At 36.5% G+C, this 25,033-nt stretch overlaps 1 protein-coding gene across 21 annotated transcripts in view; it reads right to left on the bottom strand.

The window, feature by feature from the left end:
- The window catches only part of LOC126717216 (disease resistance protein L6-like), a 129,450-nt gene that overhangs the window by 52,747 nt on the left and 51,670 nt on the right, over positions 1 to 25,033 (bottom strand). For 11 of the 21 annotated variants that reach the window (XR_007652461.1, XR_007652462.1, XR_007652463.1 and 8 more), the window contains 7 exons: positions 22,437 to 22,508; positions 22,165 to 22,264; positions 7,233 to 7,304; positions 6,932 to 7,111; positions 5,913 to 5,985; positions 2,947 to 5,813; positions 1,054 to 1,803 (listed from right to left, as the gene is read on the bottom strand). Coding sequence is in view for 18 of the 21 variants with exons in the window: in XM_050418678.1 (XP_050274635.1) it covers positions 1,054 to 1,803; positions 2,947 to 5,757 (3,561 nt within the window). In the remaining 3 variants the exon portion in view is untranslated. Of the gene's footprint in view, positions 1 to 1,053; positions 1,804 to 2,946; positions 5,814 to 5,912; positions 5,986 to 6,931; positions 7,112 to 7,232; positions 7,305 to 22,164; positions 22,307 to 22,436; positions 22,509 to 25,033 lie in introns of all 21 variants that reach the window. The other 10 variants (XM_050418672.1, XM_050418671.1, XM_050418673.1 and 7 more) reach the window with 7 other exon arrangements.

Here is a 25,033-nt window from a genome sequence, read left to right as displayed (position 1 = left end):
GAAGAAACTAATAAAAGAAATGGGGGAAAAGAAACACAAATTAACCAGGCTTTAATGAAGAGAGATTGAGAGGCAGACAGTAGGTGTATTTCTTCGAGTTCTTTCTAAGATGTGATGCCTGTGCTCACGAAATTTAGATAACAATATCGCTTTCAAAGATTTAAAAACAAAACAATTGAATTTCTTAAGTAAAATCTTGTTTTGGGCAGAAACTCGTCTACCCATTTTTTGGTTTTCCAAATGATGATTTGTGGTAGTGTGCCACCCCACCAGAATAAACCCATTGCACATATATCTCCGATTAAGGCATTACAAGCAACACATAAAAGCTTTGTTTTCTAGAGGAAAAAAAAAAGAAAAAAGAAGAAGACACATTCTCTTTTTTGATAAGTAGTATTTTGCTTTAGAATTGAAGAGAAAGAAAAAGACACATTCTATATCAACTTTTATTCTATAATATTCCTCCAAAGTTATTTTTTATTTTTATTTTTATTTTTTTTTTATTTCTCATTCTTTCAATGGAATAATTATAATGGATATGTTTGTACACTTTATAATTGTTGTTTTTAAAGAAATTTTCATAACAATTATGTTAAAATACGTATACAACATTCCCCAAAACAATTTAACATAAAACATTACAACATTATCCGTGTATTGCACGATAACTTACTTGTTATATATTAGATGGTCATAGACCTACCCAATATATCGAATTTCTTGTTCTGAGCATTTACTTAATGTAGCCTTTTTTGTGTTGTTTGGAGGTTGGCTAAATGTAGCTCTGTTTATTTGAGCAAGAATTGCTCAGCTAAAAGTTAGTATGTATAGCTTCAACACGACTATGGTACAGCTAGAAATTAGGCTCCTATAATCCAACTACGTTATATGTAGTCCGACTAGTCTTTATGTTAATTTTTTGTTTTATTATAAGCCAACTAGTTTCTTAAGTACTAACAAATTGTAATTAATTTTAATTTCTTGGATCATTTTAAAATAATTACACTTGAGTGTCATATCCATGCTAACAAAAAGACAAGTAGAAATTCATACCTTTTCAATGAGAAAGAGGGGCTGCTGAACCGGAACATGATCGCCTAACTCATCTGTTTCTGTGAAGTTTAATTCATTCGAAGCAACAATCTTCACTTTGTCACATTTGGATATCGTCAAACTTTTCACTGATGGCCACTCTGAAGTGTGCTTTCTGGGATAGAAACACTTAAGTTCAGGCAGCGATTGAAGAGTTAGAGAGGTTATTTTTGGGAACACAAACTTAGTCATTGTTTCCAAGCCTTCTTCCAAAGCAACAATTTCCTCCATTAATTCACAATCATTTATATGTAGACTCTCAAGTTGTTCAAGACTTCTGGCCACCGAGACCGGAAAAAGACTTTTCAGAGTTTTACATTTAGAAACTTTAACTTGACGTAGATTTTGAAATGTTAAAATTGCTTCAGGATCTGAAGTCCATACATGCTTAAGTTTCGGTAAATTGATTAAAGTCAAGTGTCTCAAGACTCTCAATTGAGTAGATCCCTTATCACATATTTCATCAACATTTTCCCCTCTAACCTCAAATACCTCTTCTACCAAATTGCAATCCTCTATCTTTAATTCTTCAAGATTCTGGAATTTTCTCAACATAGTAGAAGGAAAAATGTTCATTAGACTTTTACAACTGCCAACATGCAACTTTTTTATTTTGCAAAAGGAATCTGGAATGAGTTGATGATTGTGCCACAACATCTTCAGGTTATCTATGCCAATGATGAATATTCTCTCCAAGTTAAAAAAGGCAACCTACAATTCTCACATAATTAGCTTATCTTTATATTGCCTAATATAGTCAAGAAAAATAAGAAGATAGAGGTAATTTAAATGGGAAAAGTTCATTAAACCAGATTAATGGTGGGGATATGACATTATATAGACAAGCATGATAAAATTTAATTAAATTATATTCTAAAAAACAAAGCTTCTACAACATGAAGCAGGCAAATAAAAGAAAGGAGCATTTAAAAAAAAATTAAAAAAAAAAAAAAAAAAACCAGCCTTATAATTGAAGAGATATTGTGTGGGGATACAAAAGTTTATTTCTTAAAGTTCTTTCTTAAATGTGATGTCTGTGCTCCTGAAATAAAGATAATATTGCTTTCAGGGATAAAAATTGGTTTTTAATCTCTAAGTAAAATCTGGTTTTGGTGAAAATTATTTAGCTCTGAGAATATATATATATATATATATATATATTATGAATTGGGTTTAAGTCACATAATGAGAAATTATTAAATTGTTGTGCACTAATGATAAGAATAATGAGTAGTTAATTAACATAATTGAGCTCATTCCCATAAGGTTAGACCTTTTGGGTTAAATATGTTTTTATATGTTATATTAACTACTCAGTTGAAGAATCTCAAATAGTTTATCTCCCTAACATGTTTATCAAATGATCACTATTATCACATTTATTCCAAAAAATTATCTCTAACTTCTGATATCCAACAATTATCTCTAATACAGACTTCATAAGTAATATTGTGTATAACAAATACCCATTTTAATTTTTCCTAAACGATCATTTGTGGCGGTATGCCACCGCTCCAGCAAAAACCCCTTGCACTCTTATCTATGATTAAGGCATTAAAAACAACACATAAAAGCTGCGTTTTCTGAGGAAAAAATAAATAACCAAAATATTACCAAAAAAGAAAAGGCCAAACAGGAGTAGAGAAAGGCTAAAAATGATAGTTTTGATCTAGCCTTGTTTTCAAAAATGAATCTATCACTTAAATAAATCTTGGTGTACTTATTGACAATATAAACATATGTACGAGACACTTACTAACAAAGCAGTGAAGTTTCGGTTTCATGCTCAACTTAAAATATGTGCATATGTGAAGATTATCAAATTCATTAAAATATATTAAATCATAATGATACCTTTTCGCTGAAAAGTAGTTGAGAATCAACATCAGAATAGAAACCCATCAAGTCTGGTAAATTTCGTAGATCCAGAGAACGCAATTGAGAGAAGTCCACTATATTTGTTTTGACGTCGTCAGTGATGTTGTGGACTTGTATCTCATGTTTTCTTTCCTTTGCAACAATTGCACTCATTACCTTGCAATTCTTAATCACCATTTCTTGAAGTTGCGAAAAGCATCCAAGCATGGTTAAGGAGAAGACAAATTTCAACTCATCACAATTGCTCACTTCTAACCTTTTCAAGCTACGGAAAGACCCCATGGCAAGTTGGTCATGGCCATGGCATATCTTTTCCAAATTTGTCATACTGTCTAGAGAAAGACACTCCAAGAGAGGAAAGACAACACATTGAAACCCCATCAAGTTAATGATGTATTGAATATCTGTGCTGTCTCGAACATAGAGATGCTTTAATTGTGGAAAACCTTCCTTATCAACTTCGTAAAGAATATTTTTAATACCCTCCCCAGGAATCAAATCAAGATATTCACACCTTTTCAATAAAATTTTAATCCCATCCTCTACTTGAAAGCTTCTATCAAGTTCCAGTTTCACCATTCTTGAGATTTCAAACTCATCGTCACTGTCACTGTCACTGTCACTATCCCAATCCCAATCCCAATCATCACCTATTAATATTTCATATCTTTCCAATTTCTCAAAAAGTAAGGCTTTTGGTAGGATCTTAGCATTGGGAATATGAATGCACAACGTGGTCAAGAGTGACAAATGGTTCAACTCTGTGACCCTAGTATTGTTTATTTCTGTGATTTCTCCATCAACCTGCCATTGATTAAAACTACTCTTCATATATAATTCTTCTAACCTCTTAAGATTTGATAATACATTGGGTGGAATAACTTCAAGTTTGGTGCATCCTTTCAAATCCAACAATTTAAGGTAAGTCAATTGACCAATTTCAATAGGTAAACGTTTGATGTCGGACCCTGATATGGTAAGAGCTTTCAAATTCTTTAATTCTCCAATTATAGCCACATCTTCTAACTGATCACACTTATGCAAAACCAACGATTGGAGGTTGTGAAGACATGAAAGGGATGAAGGAAGTGAATGGTATGCATCAAACAAAAAGAAAACTTTGAGCTCTTTTGTCCCTTCAAAAAAGTGATTAGGGATTGCCGAAGAATAGTCTTTATCACCCAATAAAATGAATTTAAGTTGTGGACATTCCAACTTTTTGGGAAGATCACTGAACTTAACATCAAAAAGTGCGATTCCAAAGAAATCTTTCAATTTTTTCTTATTTGACCATTTTTCCAAATCATCTGAACTTCTAATGGTTAACATCTCCTTATCTTTATCTTTGTTTGCAATATAAATGGCAACATCACGAATGACGTCATGCATTTTAAATGTACCACTTCCATTACCTTCCAACAACAAGCAAGAATCTTTTAGTCTTTCAATCAATGTGTGGACCCTATTTCTCACTTGTTCCATTGTATAAACATTTTGAAAGAAGTCCAAGCCCGCCAAAATTCTCCATAACAAAGCTATTGGTATGACCATATCTTCTTCAAATAAACTGCAAAACAAGAACAAATATTTCGCTTCCTCAGTTAAAAAAGTGTAACTCAACTCTATACTTTTGTATACCTTGTCATGCATTTCTTTAATCTCTGTTGGACTTGCACTTCTTAACTGTTGCAAGGCATCCTTCCAAACTTTTAGATCCTCTTTCTTTTTCAGTGCATTCGCAACTGTTGTAATGGCAATCGGTAAGCCATCACATTCTTTGACAACCTCAATCATGGTAGATTTTAAATTCAAGTTTTCAGCTAAATCACCCACTATCTTCGAAAACAAGTATACTGCTTCATTGGGTAATAGAACTCCAACATTGAATATCTTTTGAGCATCCATATCCGTGCCTAATACATCTTGAAATCTAGACGTCAGCAATAGTTTGCTTCCTTCTTTATTATCCCCAAAAGAAATTCCAAGAGCCTCCAATTCAAGCTTACTCCAAATGTCATCTATAATCAAAAGAATCTTCTCTTTCTTCAACCGCTCATGTAGCAAATGTCCTGCATCCTCATCTGAAAAATCTAATATTTGTAATTGTTTTGCAATGTCTTTCTGAATCTGTCTCAAGTTTGGAGTTTGGGATGCAACTACTGTAACAATCCTTTTAAATAACTTGTCTTCTTCGGCTTGTCTAGCAATTTTCCCAACAAGCATGGTTTTGCCCAAGCCGCCCATCCCACAAACCCCAATGGCAGGAATATTTTCATCTCTTAAAGCCTTCATAACTCCGTTAAAAATGGATTTTCTTGACTCAAAGTCCTCATAACCTTTAGTAGAAATTATAGGATTAGGACCCCCTCCAATAGGGACACGACGGCCTACTGTATGGAACTCGTCCACCTTATCCTTGAGTTCCTTCACGGCCAATCCCATCTTGTGTGCTTTTCTTCCAATCTGATAACGGGCCTTCAAATTAAAACACTTCAACTTTGCTTGGCCTTCCTCTTCAAGGAATTCTTGTACCTCTCTATTGATCTCCTGAACACGTGTCTGCCACCTCTGGACTTTATCTTCAATTTCTTCCACATTGTTTCTAGCAGCTTCAACCTTTCGTTCCACACTCTTTCTATCATCTTCGAGATCGTCAACTTCGTTCTTGAGATTGTCAACATTTTTTTTGTAGCGAATCAGATAACCCATCTGACTTCCGACTGCTGTAATTGTGTAACCCACAATTTTTTCAACGATCACTTTAACGGTCTCCGTAAGAACCTCCATTTTGTGCTTCTGATTGGTCTGTGTTTTTTTTTGTTCTCCTTGGGTTGGGCTGCTATCTTGAGAGTAGAGGCAAAGAAAGGCCCAATAAAAAACGTTGACAACAACGAAAGTGTAATCAAAATTAAAGGACAAAAAAAGCCTATGTAATGACATACCTGTGTCTTTGGAATATTAATGAAATATAATTTAGTCTTCTACTGTCTCCACGTGGGCCGGGGAAGCTGAAACCTGACAAAATTAAATTTTTTAAGAAAAAATTTAAACCAAGTTAATCGAAAATTAAATAAAATTATTTTAATTGAAAATAAAATAAAATAATGTTTGATTTTTTTTTAAAGAATTTTTTTGGGCAAGGATTTGCAGCAATTATTGCATAAATCATTGTATTTATTTTGTTTTAAAAAAGATCAATGGTAGAGATCAGATCTAATAAAGTAAAAATGAAACCCAATATAACTTGCCACATTACACAAATCTCGAAATACTTAAAGAGAAATTTTTAGACAAATGTCTATTTAATAGCGTGACACATCACCATTATGCAGGAAATGCTGCAACTAAAGTTACAGCAAATCCTTGCCCAATTTTTTTTGGTTTATTAGTTCTAATGTGATAGATTGTGATAAGGTGGGAGTGCAAATAGAAGTCAATTATTGATGGTAGGCAGTAGGCATCTACTTTGATCAATTTCTCACTAGTTTCATTACAAGGGGAAAAAAAAGTTATGTCTATGTTCTGATGTGAAAAATTGAACAATTTTATTATTCAGTGGAACTACCTGTCTCATGGGAGAACTAGAGTTTTAATCCTCAATATTCCTTCTCACCAAAAGAGGGAAAAAAAAAAACTAGAATTAGTTCTTTTTTTTTTTTTTTTCCATCAAATGATGTTGGATGGGGAATTTGCAAGATTTTCAAAATCATTCATTCCTTTTTATATGCCTCAAGAAAAAACAATCTCTATTCTTGCTTCCAGTCTTTCTTTCCTCATTTACTCTTTTGCCTTTTTTTCCCCTTTTTAAGGGCAGCTAATACAACCATAATTAATTAAGCACCAACTTAAGAACAGTTATTAGAATCACAATTACTCAGCCAAAAAGAAAAAAAAAATTACAACCACAATAAAGCAAGAACGATGTCAAAGGAAGAATGAGAAAAAAGAAAAAAGAAGGTACCTCTCTCTTTAGAATTTCAAACTATTCCAGAGCAGCTTGTTTTCACCTTGGACAGTCACTCTTTTTCTTTTTCTTTTTTAATCAGTGGTACAGTCACTTTGCTAATGAGTATCAGTAAACTGAACAGTTAACAATACCCTTTCCTTTTCCCTTTGTACAAGTCTTTATAAGTAGAGCAAACTAAAATTAAAGGAGAAAAAAAGTGAATCAGAAAAATAAACTGCAACAAAAAATCAAATTGAGGAATGAAAGGATAGCATAAGCGAAGAAAAACAAGCAAAGACAAACTAAAAGGAAGTACCTCTCTCCTTCACACTACAATTTTAGCAGGTTTCTCTTCTACTCCTTTGACTTGACAGAACAAGGATGGTCGCTATAATAAATGAGAGCAATGGTGAGAAGCTGAAAATACTTTACTTTTATTTATTTATTTTTGGGTAGAATTGGAGGAAAGTAAAACTAAAACAATAGGATACTAACACAAAAAACTGCAACGGAAATTAAGGTAAAAAGTCGGATTGTTTTTCTTTTTTTCTTTTTTAAAAATCGAATCGAGCAAAGAAAATCGAAACGAGGAGGATGACCGCAACAAAACTTAATGGCGTGAAGTAGAAATTATCAAACTCTTCTTCTTCTTCTTTTTTGTGAGAAGTGGAGCAAAGTAAAACCAAAATGAGAGTTTTTTTAAGACCTTCTCCTCTTTAAGACCTTCTCCCCTCAATCTATATGTATGTTAAAAATACTTAGTGTACTTTTAGTTCTAAATTAAAAAGTCAACTTATTTTACTATATAGCTTATTTTTGCCACTATCATAGGCCCCACTACAATTTTTGGTATTATTCATGGATCCCACTATACTATTTCAACTAACTTTTACCTTTATTTACAGTACTTTCAGTAAAAAGTTTTCAATTTCAGCAAAATAAGCAGATCCTAAACAGACCCTTAGCATTCTCAAAAAAAAAAAAAAAAAAATGAGAGGGTGAAGATTGACAACACAAAAGCTGCTCTGCGAAAGTTAATTTAGACTACAAGAGAAACTAATGAAAGTAGAGTAGGAAAAGGTTTTTAACTAGACCTCAACGAAAGAGGGTTTCTTTCTTGCTCATCCAATTTTAACTTAAAATTAGATAAGCAAGAAAGAAATTTAACTTAAAATGTCTGCTTTATGATAATTGTTTTTTATCATCGTGTTTGGTAATGGTGTTTTCATCTACGAAAGTCTTAGTGGACACCTTGGCTCGTTGTTTGGAGCACCTTGTCTTCGACATGTCAGGATAAATGCCTACACCAATGGACCAACCATTCATGGACCTGTCAAGAGGTCCCTCCCTATTTAAAATTCTTAAAGTCCCGACGAATCAACGACCCACCCTCCTTGAAAACCTATTGTATAGCTCATGTATGTGCCCGATGATTGCCTCACACCAAACCCTCCATTCACATACTAACGAATGAAGGACCATATCGATGGTTGGGCATGTTGCGTCCCACATGCCTTTGCATATTCTCCACTCATAAGTCCCAACATGGAAATAACTTACACATCACGTTCAAAGACCCCACTACACGTGCACATCTTCCCTATATAGGAGGGAAAGCCCTAAGATCCTGGAGCCATTACTCCAAATCTTCTCTACAAGGGAAGCTCCTACGTTCAAGGGATCTTGGTTAGCTCTACACCACTATATAAGCACCACACCTCCTCTTCTTCAAGGTACATGAAAATCTCTAGCTCTCACACTATCAAGTTCTCAAAGGTTTCCCAATCACTCTAACTTAACCTTTAGAGGGCCTTTGGCCAGCACCCTACCAGTGCTCCCTATAGGTTCTTGGTTCTTTTGTTTTTTAGGTACCCTAATTGGTGCACGTGTGGACGATCAGCTCGCTAACGATTTTATGCATCATTAGCTGGCGTTGTTTGTGGGAAACGAGTGATTAGTCGTATCATCGCTTCTAAAACAAAGAGTTGCATGGTCCAAACGCGATCAACAGCTACCATTAACTAGGAGACCGGAAACCCTTCTAACGCCTTGGAAGGGCAAGTGCAAACCATCGTTGCGACAGTCAAGTGGCTCACCCAATGCAATCAAGAGTTAGAGCAGCAATTGAACTAAAGGGATAAACGACATCCCAACGACCAACATGACGAATGGGACAATGACAAGTGCAACAACAGCCACCTCCCAACGAGGGATCTGTAAGAAAGGGAAGATCAGGAAGAAAGAAACACTGACAAGAGGACAATAACCGCCCATCCGAACTAAAGAGCGATGCGGTATGCATGGCATAGGACATGCAAATGATGAAAGAGGATAGATATGATGATGAACGCCATGAGAGGGTAAGAGTTTACCAACCTAGACGAGCCACTCCATCAAACCGATCACCCTTCATGGTGCAAGTCACCTCTTGCCCCTTTCCAGCTAAGTTCCAGATGTCGCAGGTAAAGACCTACGATGGATCAAGGGATCCACTCGACTGTCTAGAATCATTCAAGACCCTAATGCATTTGCAAGGGGTCCTAGATGAAATCATATGCAAAGCATTCCCCACTACACTCAAAGGTGCAACCCCCAATGCTATCTCACTTTCAAGGAATTAAGCGGACATTTCGTCACGCATTTCATTGGCAGAGAGAGATATAAAAGATCCTCAGCGAGCTTGCTAAATATCAAACAATGGGACGACAAGAGCTTAAGGTCATACGTAACTTGGATAAATAAAAAGGCTCTTTTGATTGACGAAGCCAATGACAAAGTTTTGGTCATGGCTTTCACCAATGGACTATAGTCCAAGGAATTTCTTTTTTCCATCTATAAGAATGACTCGAAAGTGATGGCTAACAAGCTGTACCGAGCCACGAAGTACATGAAAGCTAAAGACGCCATGATAGCACGAGGGGGCAGACCGAAGAAAAGAGAAAAGCATAATGACCCTCATCCAGACAAAGGAAGAAAGTCAACCCGAACGAGTGACAAAAAGGACGACAGAAGGTCGAGACCGCTTCTAGGTAGGATTGCCAACTTCACACCAGTAAACGCTCCACTCGACCAAATCCTCATGCAGATAAGGGATGACAGAACAAAAGGCCAAGGAACAAGTATTGTCGGTTTCATCAAGACCATGGACACGACACCTTTGAGTGCTAGGACTTAAGGTAGCAGATAAAAGCCCTAATCAAGCAAGAAAAACTACAACTGTTCATCAAGACAAAAAGAGCTAGAGAAAACCTACCTAGGAATCCAGATCCTAACCGATGGGCAGAAAAGTGCCCAAAAACCCCACTTGGAGAAAGAAGGATAATTGTAAGAGGAAGCACGATGGCTAGTTCCTCTAGAAACGCAAGAAAAACTTGCCCATGGACGGTACAGAGCGTTCAGATCACCAGTCGTTTGCCCAAGCCAACAACGGTCAGCAACCCACCAATCAGCTTCACTGAAGAAAACGCTCGACAACTCCACCATCCTCAAGACAATGCCCTAGTCATCCAGTTGTCAATAGCTAACTTCTATACCTGACGGGTCTTAGTAGACAATGGGAGCTCAGCTGACATCCTCTACTATCCCGTCTTCCAACAAATGAGGATCAATAAGGAAAGGCTCTTACTGTCAAACACGCCACTCGTGAGGTTCAGCGATACCAAAGTGTTCCCCGTCAAATCCATCACCCTAGTAGTGACCATTGGCACCTATCTCAGCAAATCACCAAGGAAATCACCTTCTTGGTCGTCGAATTTTCTTTAACAAACAACACCATCATTGGGCAACCAACACTTAAGGTGTGGCAAGCAGCCACCTCTACTTACCACATGTCTAGTAAAATTCCCAACAAAGTATGGGATAGGGGAGGCACGTGGGGACCAGATGGCGACCGCCCGAACCGGATTACTAGTATCGGCACACAGGCCAGCCCTTTGATCCGCATGGAGCTCATACTCTTCTTGAAGAATAACTTGGATGTTTCTGCTTGGAGGATAGCTACCCATTCCCGCAAATCGATCTCCTCATGGAATCGACGGCTAGGCACTAGTTGTTGAGCTATGTGGATGCTTTCTCCGGTTACAATCAGATCAAGCTGGATGAATCTAATCAAAAGAATACTTCATTTGTCATAAGCCAAGGGTTTTTTTGCTATAAGGTTATGTTGTTTGGCTCAAAGAATGCAGTAGCGAAGTATCAAAGACTTGTGAACAAGATGTTTATCTTGTAGATCGAGCGAAACATAGAAATGTACATGGATGACATGTTGGTGAAAAGTAAGAGACGAACACCATTTGGACGACCTTCAGGAGACATTTGAAACCCTTCGTCTATACAATATGAAGCTTAATCCCAGCAAGTATGTGTTCAGGGTTTCGTCAGGAAAGTTTCTTAGCTTCATGGCGTCTCAACAGGGCATCGAAGCCAACCCCGACAAAATTTAAGCCATACTAGAAATGGTGCCTGAAAAGAGCATCAAGGAGGTGCAGAGTTTCAACGGAAGGGTTACAAGCCTCAAAAAAGTTCGTCTCTCGAGCGATGGATAAGTGTTTGTCATTTTTAAAGACATTGAAGATATCCTTTGAATGGACCAATGAATGCCAAAAATCCTTCGAGGATTTGAAGGCATATCTTGTGTCCCCACCGCTACTCAGTCCATCTAAGCCCAATGAAGAGCCCTCCCTCTACCTAGCCGTATGCCCTATAGCCATTAACACAGCTCTTATCCGAGAAGAAGATCACGTGTAGTTCCCTATGTTCTACACTAGCCGAGCACTCAAAGGGGCAAAAGAGGGGTATCCTCCAATTAAAAAGTTGGCTTTTGCTCTAATTACAGCCTCTCATAAGCTTAGGCCGTATTTTCAAGCACACACCATAGTAGTCCAAATGGACAAACCTTTAGGAAAGACAAGGACCAATCCAGAGGCAGCCGAACGATTGGCATATAGTACTACTTGAGGACTACAATTAAGGCCTAAGAATTGGCCGACTTCGTTGCAAAGTTCACAGCAAAAGAGGACAAAGGCAAAGGGGTAGCCCCTTGGAGGGTTTAAACGTACGGTTCATCCAATCGACATGCCGAAGGAATCGCAGTAGTCCTACGATCTCTAAAAGGGGACCAAATAGAGTGTGTGGTCTACCTCCAATTCCTAACAACCAATAATGAAGCTGAATATAAAGTTCTACTAACGGGCCTTGACTTAGCCAAAGCAACGGAAGCAGCATTAGTAATTATAAGAAGTGATTTCCAAGTCATCATCGGGCATGTCAATAAAGACAGTGAGGCCAAAGGTGAACAAATGAAGAAATACCTAAGCCTAGTCAAGAAACGGATAGGTCTGGGCTTCGTCATGGAACTCGTGCAGATCCCAAGGGAAGAAAATAAGCAGGCTGACTGTCTGGCCAAGGCAGCATCAGCAAAACATATGACCATCAACAGTCAAGTTCTATCCTTCACCCAACATTCACCTGCCATTAAGGAAATAGATAGGCAGGTAATCCAGACGGGGTTTGACTGGACGACTCCAATTATCTCCTACCTCAAAAAACGGAACACATCCGAAGACCACAACACTTCTGGAAGGTTGAAGGAGCAAGCATCATGTTTCGTATTGATTTGAGATATTCTTTACAAAAGAGGTTTCTCCCGCCCATATTTGAGATGCTTAGTTCCCGACAAAGCTGACAATGTCATGAGAGAAGTCCACGAAGAAGTATGTGGGAACAACTCAGAGGCATGCTCACTAGGTCACAGGCTCGTACAAGCAGAATACTACTAGCCCACCATGCAGAAGGATGCCCAACATCCTTCATCCAATATTCACCTACCATTAAGGAAATACATGTGCAGGTAATCTTAACAAGGTTTGACTGGCCTACTCCAATCATCTCCTACCTCAAAAAACGGAACACATTTGAAGACCACAACACTTCCAGGAGGTTGAAGGTGCAAGCATCACGTTTCGTATTGATAGGAGATATTCTTTACAAAAGAGGTTTCTCCCGCCCATATTTGAAATGCTTTCCCAACGAAGTTGACTACATCATGAGAGAAGTCCATGAAGGAGTATGTGAGAACCACTCAAGGGCATGCTCACTAGTTCACAAGCTCATATAAGTAGGATACTACTAGCCCACTATGCAGAAGGACGCCCAGTCCTATGTAAAAATAAACACCCACAGGTGAGACACCCTTCCTCCTCGTGTTTGGAAGTGAGGCCATCATCACAACAGAAGTAGGGCTGACGAGCTACATAATAGCTCAACTGGACAAAGGGAGGAACGAAGAAGGGATACACCTACACTAAGATCTACTGGATGAAGTTCGGGCGACAGCTGAGCAACAGATGACTTGCTACCAAGACCTTATGGCCAAACAGTAGAATACTAAGGTCAGGCCTTAACACTTCAGTGTTAAAGACCTTATCTTGAGGAAGGTGATGACAGCTACTAAAGATGCTACATAAGGCAAGCTAGGCCCCAATTGGGAAAGACCCTATAGGGTTGTTGACTGCTACAGAAGGGGAACTTACCACTTGGAGATGACCGACAGACAAAGGCTACATCACCCTTGAAACGTCAAGCACCTAAGAAGATACTATCAGTAATGCACTCACTACAAACTATGTTACCACTTTTCTTTTAGATTTTAGACTATTGAGTTTTTCGATTTTTCAAATTGTTTCTAAGTGAATTCCAAAGGCCCAACAAGGAAGATTGTCAACATTTTTTAGCTCGATTTATTTTTAATGAAGCATTATTGTTGAAGAATTATTTGACTACTACGTAAAAAGCTCAAACAATATCAAGTCCTACCTACAGGGTGGACTGACAACTAAGGACACCGATGGGTGCCTCGTCTCTTAAAAAAAAAAATATCTTAAGTCCTACCTACAAGGTAAACCAACGACTAAAGACACCGACAGGCGCTTGTAGACATCGTATTTTGTACCCGTTAATAAATTTGGTCTCCGACCCCAATGATGAGCTTGACATATGTCAACCAAGGTTAATTAAATAATTCACAATAATTTGAAAGTAATCACAACTCAAAAGTGCTCAAATCGTTTTGAAATCAATACTGAAAAATGACCTTTGCTCACTATTTTGACCATAATTTTTTACTCACGAAGAATTTTTGAGTGAGGTTTGTTTCATTGGAAAGTAGACATCCTGAGCTTCAATTTGAACACAAATTTTGCCTAATTTAGACTTACATTGAGTGAGTTATGACTGTTTGAAGTTGGGCCAACTGAGCAGTCCCATTTTTTAGGTTTTAAAACATTATTTTAAGAGCCAAAACATCATTATTTGATGTGAGCTGGCCCATGGACCCTTAAGCACATCCAGAAATCATTAAACAGCCCCCAAAAACCCTAATTTTACTTATAAATACTCACCTTATGCCTCTAATGAAAACGCTAGTTAGAGAGCGATTTTTTGGCCTCCATCTTTTCTAAAACCTTTTTTTCTCTTTTCAAAAACCCTAGGGCAGACCTTAGCACGTTTTTAAAAAATTAAAAACCTCTCTTTAGTTAGTTACAAGGAAAAAACAATTTTTCAAAAATTGATTTCTCAAAACCACTTTCAATTAAAGTTTGTTCTTGAGTTGTGATTACCTAAAATTATTGTGTTCTTTTGATCATTCTTGTCCTATCAATTTAATCTTTGTGTTGTAGGCACTGAGGCGTTGGTTGAACAAACTCTAAACTCATAATCTAAAACAAGGTGAGTATTCTTTCCATGAACTCTTCTTTTGTTTAATAGCCACATGAGTTTCTTAACATAATTTTTATATTCGTTATGTTTGTTTGTTTGATGTTCATGATTATGTTGGATATGTATTAATATGAGTGTAAGTTTTTTATAATATGTTCTTCTTATTCTTATATTGTTATTGCAATTCCTAGGTTAGTTTGATGTGATTTAATGTAGTTTAGTTTAATTGTTTGTTTTGTTTCATATTTTGTTGTTCATGTTGATGTTTTATGTTTTTGTTTTAGGTTAGTTTGGTTTTTTTAGGGTTTTTAACACACTTGTTTGATCTCACATGTTATATGTTTGTTTGATTAAATCTCTAAAAAATTAGTTTTTTTTTTTTAATCTGTATTAAAGGTTGCATACGCATACTTGAGTACGGTACGCATACTTCATATATGTGTACGCATACTTGAGTAATCGTATGGATTAGGGTAAAATCTTGTTTTTATTATCTTTAATCATTTTCCATATATTATTTGATTTTATTTGACTCTGTTTTAGGTTAATTATTTAGGTTTAATTGATTTTCATGTTTGTTTGAATCTTTTGCCATGTTTAGCTTATTTTATAACTTTTCCTTATGTATATGTTTTAATTGTTATCTTCTTTCTTTTTAGTATAATATGATTGACTTGTGTTTTATTTGTTTTCTTTTTATATTGTGGTATGATATTTACTTATTGGTGTCTTATTGTTTTCCATGTTGTTTGAGTATTTTTTGCCATGTTTAGTTTATTTGTTTTTCTTTCCTTGTGTGTTTTATTTAATTGTCAACTTGCCATATTTATTTTATTTTGTTTGTTTGTGTTTGATTTGTTCCCTTTTATATTGTGATATGTTTCTAACATGTTATGTGTGTTATTTCCTTAAGTGCATGATGTATGTCTAGGATAAGGATTAAGACTCTCTTAATAAACTATTTAATTAAATATGGCCTAACAACACATAATGGAGGCTGACCGACAAGCCGGGCAGTCTTGGGTGCCTAACACCTTCCCAAGCCATACCCAAACTCAAGACCCATAATTTGGTACATGGACCCATGTGTGTAAGTGATTGGCCCAAAGTGCTCAATATGGTTCCTAGACCTAAACTAGTTGGCAACTCCATTAGTCCACAGTGCTTAGTCACTTAAAGAATCTAAAGTCCTACATACAAGGTGAACCGATGACTATGGACATCAAGACGAGTGCCTAGTTACTTAAAAAATCTCAAGTCCTTCCTAAAGGAGGGATCAACGACTAAGGACATTGACGGGAGCCTAGTTACTTAAAAAACCTTAGGTCCTACCTACGGGGTGGACCGACGACTAAGGACACTAATGAAAGCCTAGTCACCTAAAAAATCTTGGGTCCTACCTATGAGGTGCACCTACAATTAAGGACACCGACAGGTGCCCTATCACTCAAAAAAATCTCAGTCCTACTCCAAGGGACCCATCAACCCAATATAATGGGCACAAAAACTTAATATTTTTATTAAAAAGCACCCTCACTTCAAGTGGTCTTGACAAATGCTCGGGCTACACCGTAAGCCAGAATTGATGGGTATAAACACTTCAAGAGAAAGAACCCCTTCCCTTCAAGTGAACCTAAAGAATGCTTAGGCTATAGCCTAAGCCGATGGGCACAAACACTGAGCATTTCTTCATTATCCTTGTAAGAAGTAACGTTTGACGTAAATAAAGCATTCAAAATCGATAGTGTGATATTCAAAAAAGGATATAGGCAAAAATAGAAATTATCATAAAATTATTGAAATCTAATGTCAAACCCGATAAGGGATAAAAGTTGCTTGTGCCAAAACAAGACACCCGTATTGTTTTAAAATTACATACTCATATTAAAAAAAAAAAAAAAAAAAAGAATCTTACGCATGTGGTTTGTCAGTTGGCTCGTTTGATTGATTGTCAGTCTCCTTCTCTCCTGATCCATCGAATCCCTTACCCTCTAGCCCGACAACTTCTGCCTCTTCAAGGTCCGTCTCCTCCTCGTTAGGGACATCATCGCCAGTAGGGCTCATTGGGACCAAAGTGTTTATTTGAATTTGGGAGAAATCCAAACCAAGGAAACAAGAGGATGGCCTGCTTAAGAAAGTCCTCAAAGCCGTTGCCATATTGGACCCCTATCTTATTAAAACAGGCCTGGGACATCTATAACTCCATAAAAGCCTCATCCCTAACCTTGTCCACATGCTTACAAAGAGCAATCACTTTGGTCTTAAAATTGGAATTCTCCGTTATCACCTCCTTAACCTGACGAGCGCTCACCTGTACTTTATCCTTTTTCTCGTTACGCTCCATATTCAAGGTCTAAAGGGATTCCTTGAACTTCTTCAAGGTCTCCTCTTTGGTCTTCAGACGACTCCTTACGCGCTTGACCTACGCCTTCTTGGCAGTCCACCTGATTTGCAGGGCCCAAATCCTCACCAAGCCCTGAAAATAGGTGGGCCAAAAAAGGCGTTAAAACGTACCTAAAAACAGTTAAGGAACGAGGATAGGAGAATGCAACTTACCTTCATCATGTTGAAAAGGCCCGAATCTCCTAAAGCTTTGGTCTCGTGCTCTGAGCACTCATTGAGATCAGTGTCCTAGACAAGTGAGTGGGTCGTATCCACTGCATACTCTCTACTCTTCACCAGCAAGGGGATAGGTGGATGGACGACTGGACCCTTAGAGTTCATCAATCCTTTACCCACACCATGGTGAGGAAGCTCGAGTGTACCCTGAACCGCCTCCACTCAATTTAGAAGGATGATAGGGCCTTGGACCTTCTTGCTGGTCTGACTAGTGTCCATCAGCTGCTTCCTCCTCTTGCCAACCTTTATAGGAGGGACTGGTGATCCACTTGACTTAGCATAGAGAGTAGCAGCTTTTCTGATCTCCGCTTGCTTGTTCTTCCTAGACTCCATTTCTGAACTCATGAGAAGACGTCAAGTCGTTTAGCTTTAGGGGTAGGTTTAGATCCACCACAAAAAGCGTGGAGAATGTCTAAAGTGACAAGCCTTTTCCAAGACCTTTGCTCAGAAGGAATGGTCCACACCCGCTCAAGGAAGTCAACTTGCTCCGGAGTAATTGCCAGGCAAGCTTTGGCTACATAAAAAAAGAAGCAAGTTTGATGGAAATGTAAACAAAACCAATGGATTGAGGTAAATGAAACTGACAACTCACCAGACTTGTCCAAAATCCCCCAAGTGTGATCATAGAAATTACCCACACTATCCCATTTGTCGGGCTTTCACACCCAATTAACCCCTTGGACAAAGAAGAACCTACTCTTCCACTAATGGTTGGATTCAGGCATGTCGGACACTAACCTCAGTGCAGCCTAACAACACAAAAAGTTATAAAAACCCTTCGACTGTGCGATCTCCTATGGCTCATAGCAATAGAAGAACTTCTCAAGGGTAGGGATCAGCATCCCCCACTTAGCTGACCCCATAACATCTTGGCGTATATGAAGATTTTCTAAGCATTGGGAGCTATCTGAAAAACGGATACACCCATATAATTTGCTAACTAATGATAGATGTAACTAAAAGGCAACCTCAGCCTAACAATAAAAGCTGCACCATAAAAGTCAACCTCGTATGACTCCCCCATATAGCATTTCTCCCCTTTATCAACCTTTCTGATAGGGAAATCTTAGGGGATCTGAAAACGAGGCCTAAGTCTGTTAAAGACCTCGTTCATCATGCTCATTGGAAAGCCATTGACTAACTAGATGTCACGAAGGATAATTTTTTTGCGAACTCGTTCCAATGTATTGGTTTCCAACTCCTTTTTAAGGGTAAACCTGCTGACGACTCCTCAAAGCTGGACGGCTCATCTGACACCTACTCATATCCCGATGGGCAAGCCTCTTCATCACCCAATTCCAAACGGTCGAACGATGAATGTTCACTCGTCGCTTCACTACTTCTTGATATTCCCTCACCTACAAGCGATGAATGGTAACTAAGATTCTACTCACTCAACTCTCAAACATAGGACTAATGACTACTTATCAAAACAAAAATATGAAACAATAAAGCAACAAGGAAAGAGGAACTAACGTAGTTGCTACTGTGGGGGAGTGAGCAACAGATGAATAAAAGCAACGATCCTCCTTAAGACGATGAACAAATGAGACCAATGTAAGAAAAAAGCTTTGGATTAAGCCCTTGAAAGTAAAAAAATGGCAAGTGAAAGGTTAAGAAAGGAATTGAAATATTTATAAGACGTAGAAGCATGAGAAACAAAGCAACGTTACAACTCGAATTGCCCAATCAAGGATTGCCGCGTGTCACCTAGCCTCTTTAAAAGACATTTTTGCCCCTGTAGGTGGCACAAACATCTACACAAAGTAATTAATGACTGAAATATTCCTCATACTTTGTGGCCCGTCGATTATCCCGACAAACAATGGAGTAGGGGGTAGCTGATAGGGGTATTCTCGTATAAGAAAGTCTTAGTGGACACCTTGGTCCATCAGTTGGATCACCTTGTCTTCAATTCATCAGGATAAATGCGCACACCAATGGACCAACCATTCATGGACCTGTCAAGAGGTCCTTCCCCATTTAAAATTCTTAAAGTCTCCACTCCTTGAAAACCAGTCAGGTAGCTCATGTATTTGCCCGATGATTGCCTTACACTGAACCCTCCACTCACATATCAACGAATGAGGGACCATACCGACAGTTGGGTTCGTTGGGCCCACATGCCTTTGCGTGTTCTCCACTCATGAGTCCTAACATGGAAATAACTTGCACATCATGTTCAAAGACCCGACTACACGTGCACATCTTCCCCATATAGGAAGGAAAACCCTAAGATCTCGAAGCCTTAACTCCAAATCTTCTCCACAAGGGAAGCTCCTACGTTCAAGGGATCTTGGTCAACTCTACACCACTATATAAGCACCACACCTCCTCCTCTTCAAGGTACGTGAAAATCTCTAGCTCTCATGCTATCAAGTTCTCAAAGGTTTTCCAATCACTAACTTAACCTTAGGAGGATATTTGATCGGCACCCCACCGGTTCTCTCTATAGTTCTTTGTTCTCTTGTTCTTTAGATACCCTAATTAGTGTATGTAGACGATCAGCTCACTGACGATTTTGTACATCATTAGTCCTAAAATACTAATTAATTTTTAGTGTAGCTAGGTTTGAATATCATATCTCTTATTGAAGCATAAAATATTTTACCAATTTACTTAACTAGAATCCACCAACTCAACTCACTTCATTTCACTTAAATTTAATCACAGAATCATATTCTCGGTCAGATTTCTCATGTCATCACTCACCAAACTAATAAATCTATAGTTCAGTATTTTGCATTTGAGAATCCAATCCATCAAGATAATTGACAAACTTTATAGGGAAAATATTTAAAAAAAATATATTGAAGAACGGGATGCAAGTTGGCTGGATCAAGTCTAAACTCTTACAAGCATTCTCATCCTCATACTCATCTCCCTAAAACAGGGTAAGTGATCAATTTAGGGAAATAAAAATAAATAAATAATAAGCGAGAGAAATAAGACAAACAAATAAATTGATGTTTTATGGTTCAATAAATAGTAAAAATCATTCCTCAAACAATTATTTTGCTCTTTTTTTGAGTTTCGGTAAAAAAAAAAAAAATTGATGTTTTGAAAACTGAAAGAAATATTAAAAATAAATAAATAATAATATTTTAATGGAACAGAGTAAAGGACGAAGAATCAGATATAAATGTTTTGAAAAGTGATTAGCTAAATTGAAAATGAAGGCTTTTCTGGGTTGGGCTGCTGTCTTGAGAGTAAAGGCAAAGAAAAGCCCAATAAAAAACGATGACAACAATGGAAGTGTAATCAATTGAAGTACAAAAGAAGCCTACGTAATGACATGCCCCCGTCTTTGGAATATTAATGAAGATAATTCTGTCTTCACGCAGGCATACAAAGGAAAGCTGAAAGCTGACAGTTAAATTTTTTAAAAATAAAAAGCCCAAGTTAATCTAAAATAAAATAAAATGATGTTTGATTATTTTATTTTAGGGTTTTTTTTTTTTTTTTTTTTGGTTTCTAGTACCAAGGTGGGAAGCAAATAGCAATGAATTATTAATGTTTCGCAGTAGGCATATACTTTGATCAATTTCTCACTAGTTTGATAACTTTGATTACAAGGGGGGGGGGGGGGGGGGGGGGAAGTTATATGCTGTTTTGATGAGGAAAATGGCACAATTTTATTGTTTAGTGGAACTACCTGGTTTATCTCATGGGAGAATCTGATTTTTAATCCTCAATTCCTTCTCTCCAAAAATATAAATAGCATAGAAGTTCATTGTCTATGAAATGATGTTTGATGGGGAATTTGCAAGATTTACAAAATCATACATTCCTTTCTACACGTCTCAAGAAAAAAACATATCCCGAGCATCCAAACTTTCTCTCCTTATTTACACTTTTGCCCTTTTGTTTTTCTTTTTAAGGACAGCTATTACAGTCATAATTTAGCACCAATTTAGTAACAGTTACTAGAACCACAATCATAGTTGTCATAAATGTCAATCAATTTTTATTTTTATGTATCTTATATCTTAAGATAAACATCTAAAAAAATTTATAAATATACATACATAAAATGTATATTCACTATAAATTTGGAATTAGTCAACTAATGACTAATTCAATTATTATTTGTGTAATAATACTTAATAAAACTAACTAAATAAATCAAATTAACATTTTTGTTGCACTTAAATTAGCATATGTTTATAACATATATATTCAGGATGTCCAAGATTCAATTCCTCCTCCCCATTGTAACTATCAAATTATCAAAAAAATAAAAAAAATAATCAAATTTAAAAGTGATAATACATGACATATGTGCCAAAATAATAATTTTATTTTCATCATATCCATCTTCTTACCTAATCAACTCTATCGAAATCAATGTTGTCATGATACTCATCATCTTGCAGATTTATTTTTTCATTGACATTTTCTTCATCCTCGTCAAAATCTACTATTTACTCTTCTTCTTCTTCTTTTTCCTTTTTTTGTCATCCTAGTTTCTTAGACTTATGAACAATAAAAAGATAATTTTATTGTCATTTAAAAATAATTCTAATTATATGACTAATATGAAAGTCTAGTGTCAATTTTACTATCCAAATTTTGTTGGAGAAAAAGAGAAAAAAAAAATGAACATTTTATTTTATTTGGCTCAATTAAGTAGCTCAATAATTTTGTATTAAAAACAAGTCTAAAAACTAGAAAAAGTACAAATTTTAACCCAAAAAAAAAAGAAACAATTTTAAACCCACGTATCTTTGTATGATGCAATGCGCACCTATGTATTGTGCGACTCATGAATATTTACCGTATGTAATATTTTGTACACAATACGATACAAATGACCACAATTACTCAGCCAAAAATAAAATAAAAAATTTACAACCACAATAAAGCAAGAACGATGTCGAAGGACCAATGAGAAAAAAGAAATAAGAAGGTACCTCTCTCTTTAGGACATCAAACTATTCCAAAGCAGCTTGTTTTCCTTTCTATGCTGAGTATCAGTAAACGTGATCACTTAGCGATACCTTCTTCTTTTCGCTTTGTTACAAGTCATGATAAGTAGAGAAAATTAAAATGAAACTTAACCCAAAAAAAAAGGTTAAATCAGAGAAACAAAGTGCAAAATCAAATTAAGCAATATTGAAAGGATAGCAGAAGCGAAGAAAAAGAAACAAGGACAAAATAAAAGTAAGAAAGTAAAAGGAAGTACCTCTCTCCTTCACACTACAATTTGAGCAGGTTTCTCTTCTACTCCTTTGACTTAGCAGATCAAGGATGGTTGCTATAATAAATGAGAGCAGGCAGTGAGAAGCTGAAAACACTACTCTTTTTTTGTATTTTTTGGAGAAATGGGGCAAAGGAAAACTAAAATGATAGGATACTAACACAAAAAAATAAAACTGCTACGAAAATATCACTCTTTACTATAATTTTCTTCTTTTTTTTTTTTCCTAAAAGAACCGGAGCAAAGCAAAACCAAACTAAGAGGAAGAGGATGACTGCAACGAAAATTAATGGCGTAATGTAGAAAGTATCAAACTCCTTTTCTTTTCTTTCTTTTTTTGAGAAGTGGAGCAAAATAAAACCAAGATGAGAGGATGAAGAGTGATGACACAAAAGCTGCTGCGAAAGTTAATTCAGAGGACAAGAGAAATGAGGGAAAGTGAAGTAGGAAAAGTCTCTTTAATTGGACCTCAACAGAAGAGAGTTTTTTTTCTTGCTCATTAACTTTATGTTTTCTAACAGGAAATAGGAATAATAGAATTTGACCCTACTTCATTATAATTATATTTTATTGTAATATCAAAACAGCAATTGATTTTTTATATAGGCAAATCTTTTATTTTAATATAAGATATTTTACCAATTGAACTAACTGGAATAAGTGGCAAAGCCATAAATTTGGGTCGGGGGCAAGATAAAAGACAAAATTGGAGTGTAGGTCTATTTATGTGAAAGCATTAGCATTGGTTGTACTAAAAAGCCATATTGCTATTTTTAACACCATCAATACTTAAAAGCAATGGTGGAGGAAAAGCCAAAAAATTTGGCTAGTGAGCTACATAGCATAGCCAAAGATATTTGTGCACTGTAGCTAAGATGGTAAAAAAAAATATATTTTATTAAAAGTTATATTATTTCATTGTGTTAGTGGTGGTGGTGGTGGTGGTGGTTGTTATTTATTGTAGTAGATATATTATTTTATTGTATTGTTTATATTATTTTATTATGTTGAATGCTAAAATAAAATTATTAATGTTGAGTATTTTATAAAATAAAGTGATAAAATAGATAGAGCAATTTTTTGTGTCAAATTGTGAAATTTTTGGCACCACGAATGATGCATTAGAGAAGCTGTCCTAGGAATTGAAAAAAAGAAAAAGTTATTTGCCCTTTTTGTGGTTTAGGGGGGCAAATAAGACTTTTTGTACATTATAGTAATATTATCCTATTATTAGAGAAATATTTGGAAGTTCTGAGTGATTGGAATTCATCAGCTCAAAATAAAATATTTCATTGCATGATAGGTGTGTACAAAAAATAAAGGTAAAAATGTAAAATTGACCCTCTAAATTTTATCTATTGTCAATTCAGTTTTTTAAGTTTTAATTTTGTCATTTTAGTCCTCTAAATTTCAAGTATAATCAATTTAGTCATCCATTAGGTTCTTCCGTTTACTAAACCAAAACGACGCTATTTTGGATGATTTTATTTATTTATTTATTTAAATTTCTATATTTAAAAAAAATGAAAAACGTTAGTTACCAAAAAAAAAAAAAAAAACCTAAGGTGAGCGCCATCGTTCCACAGCCCACTAGAAATACAAAACAAATCCTCAGCCCGTGACTTGAGAAATTTGAGGAACCGAGGGAGAAAAAAAGAGGGAGAAGAGAGTCAAAAGACCCTGTAGACCCACAACCGTTTCATCCCACAATCACACAAACACAGCTGACCCATCGTTGTTGGTCTGTCACCACCTCAATCCATTACCCATTACACTCCAAAACCACTGTACAAACCACCAATCCACCCTAAATGACATCAAAACACCACAAAGTTCCCGATCGGGTCAATTGATCAAAAAAAAAAAAAAAAGCCCTTTCTTTTTTTTATCTGACGTTGGGGTCTAACCAGGTACCATAACAATCTGTATTGTAAGGCAGGAAATAAGTAGAATTCCTAAGCTTTTAATGACGATGAGCTTATAATACACTAGACTCACATAGCAAATCAAGACGAAAATCCAAAATTCAAAACTTTGCAGGTTGAAAATGCTAGAAATGAATACTCAATATCATTTATATGGCATAGAAATCAGAATATAGTACACTTCCAGATCAGTGGCAATATCAGAATCACAAAAAATTATATAAACCATGGTTGACAGGTACAGCATTCCGTGGTGCTATGGTGTGTGTGGTTGTACAGGGTCACCATTCTTGAAGCAATTGAAGGTTTTGTTGGGAAGTGATGAGGCTCTAGAGGAAGAGGGACTACGAGTAGACCCTAGCTCGACGGTTTTGAGCCGCCAAGTAGACCCTAGCCCGATGGAGCGAAGCGGAGCCACCGTGAATCTCTCTTCTCCCTCTTGGTCTCTCTTCCCCCTCTCCCGATCTCTCTTTCTCTCTCGGTCTCTTCCTCTCCCAATCTCTCGGTCTCTCTCTTTTCCCCCTTTCTTTCTCCCTTAGTTCCTCAAATTTTTCAGGTCAGGGCTGGGGATTTGTTTTGTTTTTCCAGTGGACTGGGGAACGATGTTGTTACCCTTACGTTTTTTTTTTTTTTTTTTTTTTTTTTTTTAATTAAGAG

The sequence above is a fragment of the Quercus robur genome, chromosome 3 (genome assembly GCF_932294415.1).
Source record: "Quercus robur chromosome 3, dhQueRobu3.1, whole genome shotgun sequence".
Taxonomy (NCBI): Eukaryota; Viridiplantae; Streptophyta; class Magnoliopsida; order Fagales; family Fagaceae; genus Quercus; species Quercus robur.
Note: the sequence above shows the minus strand (reverse complement) of the source record. Positions and strands in the feature narration are given on the sequence as shown.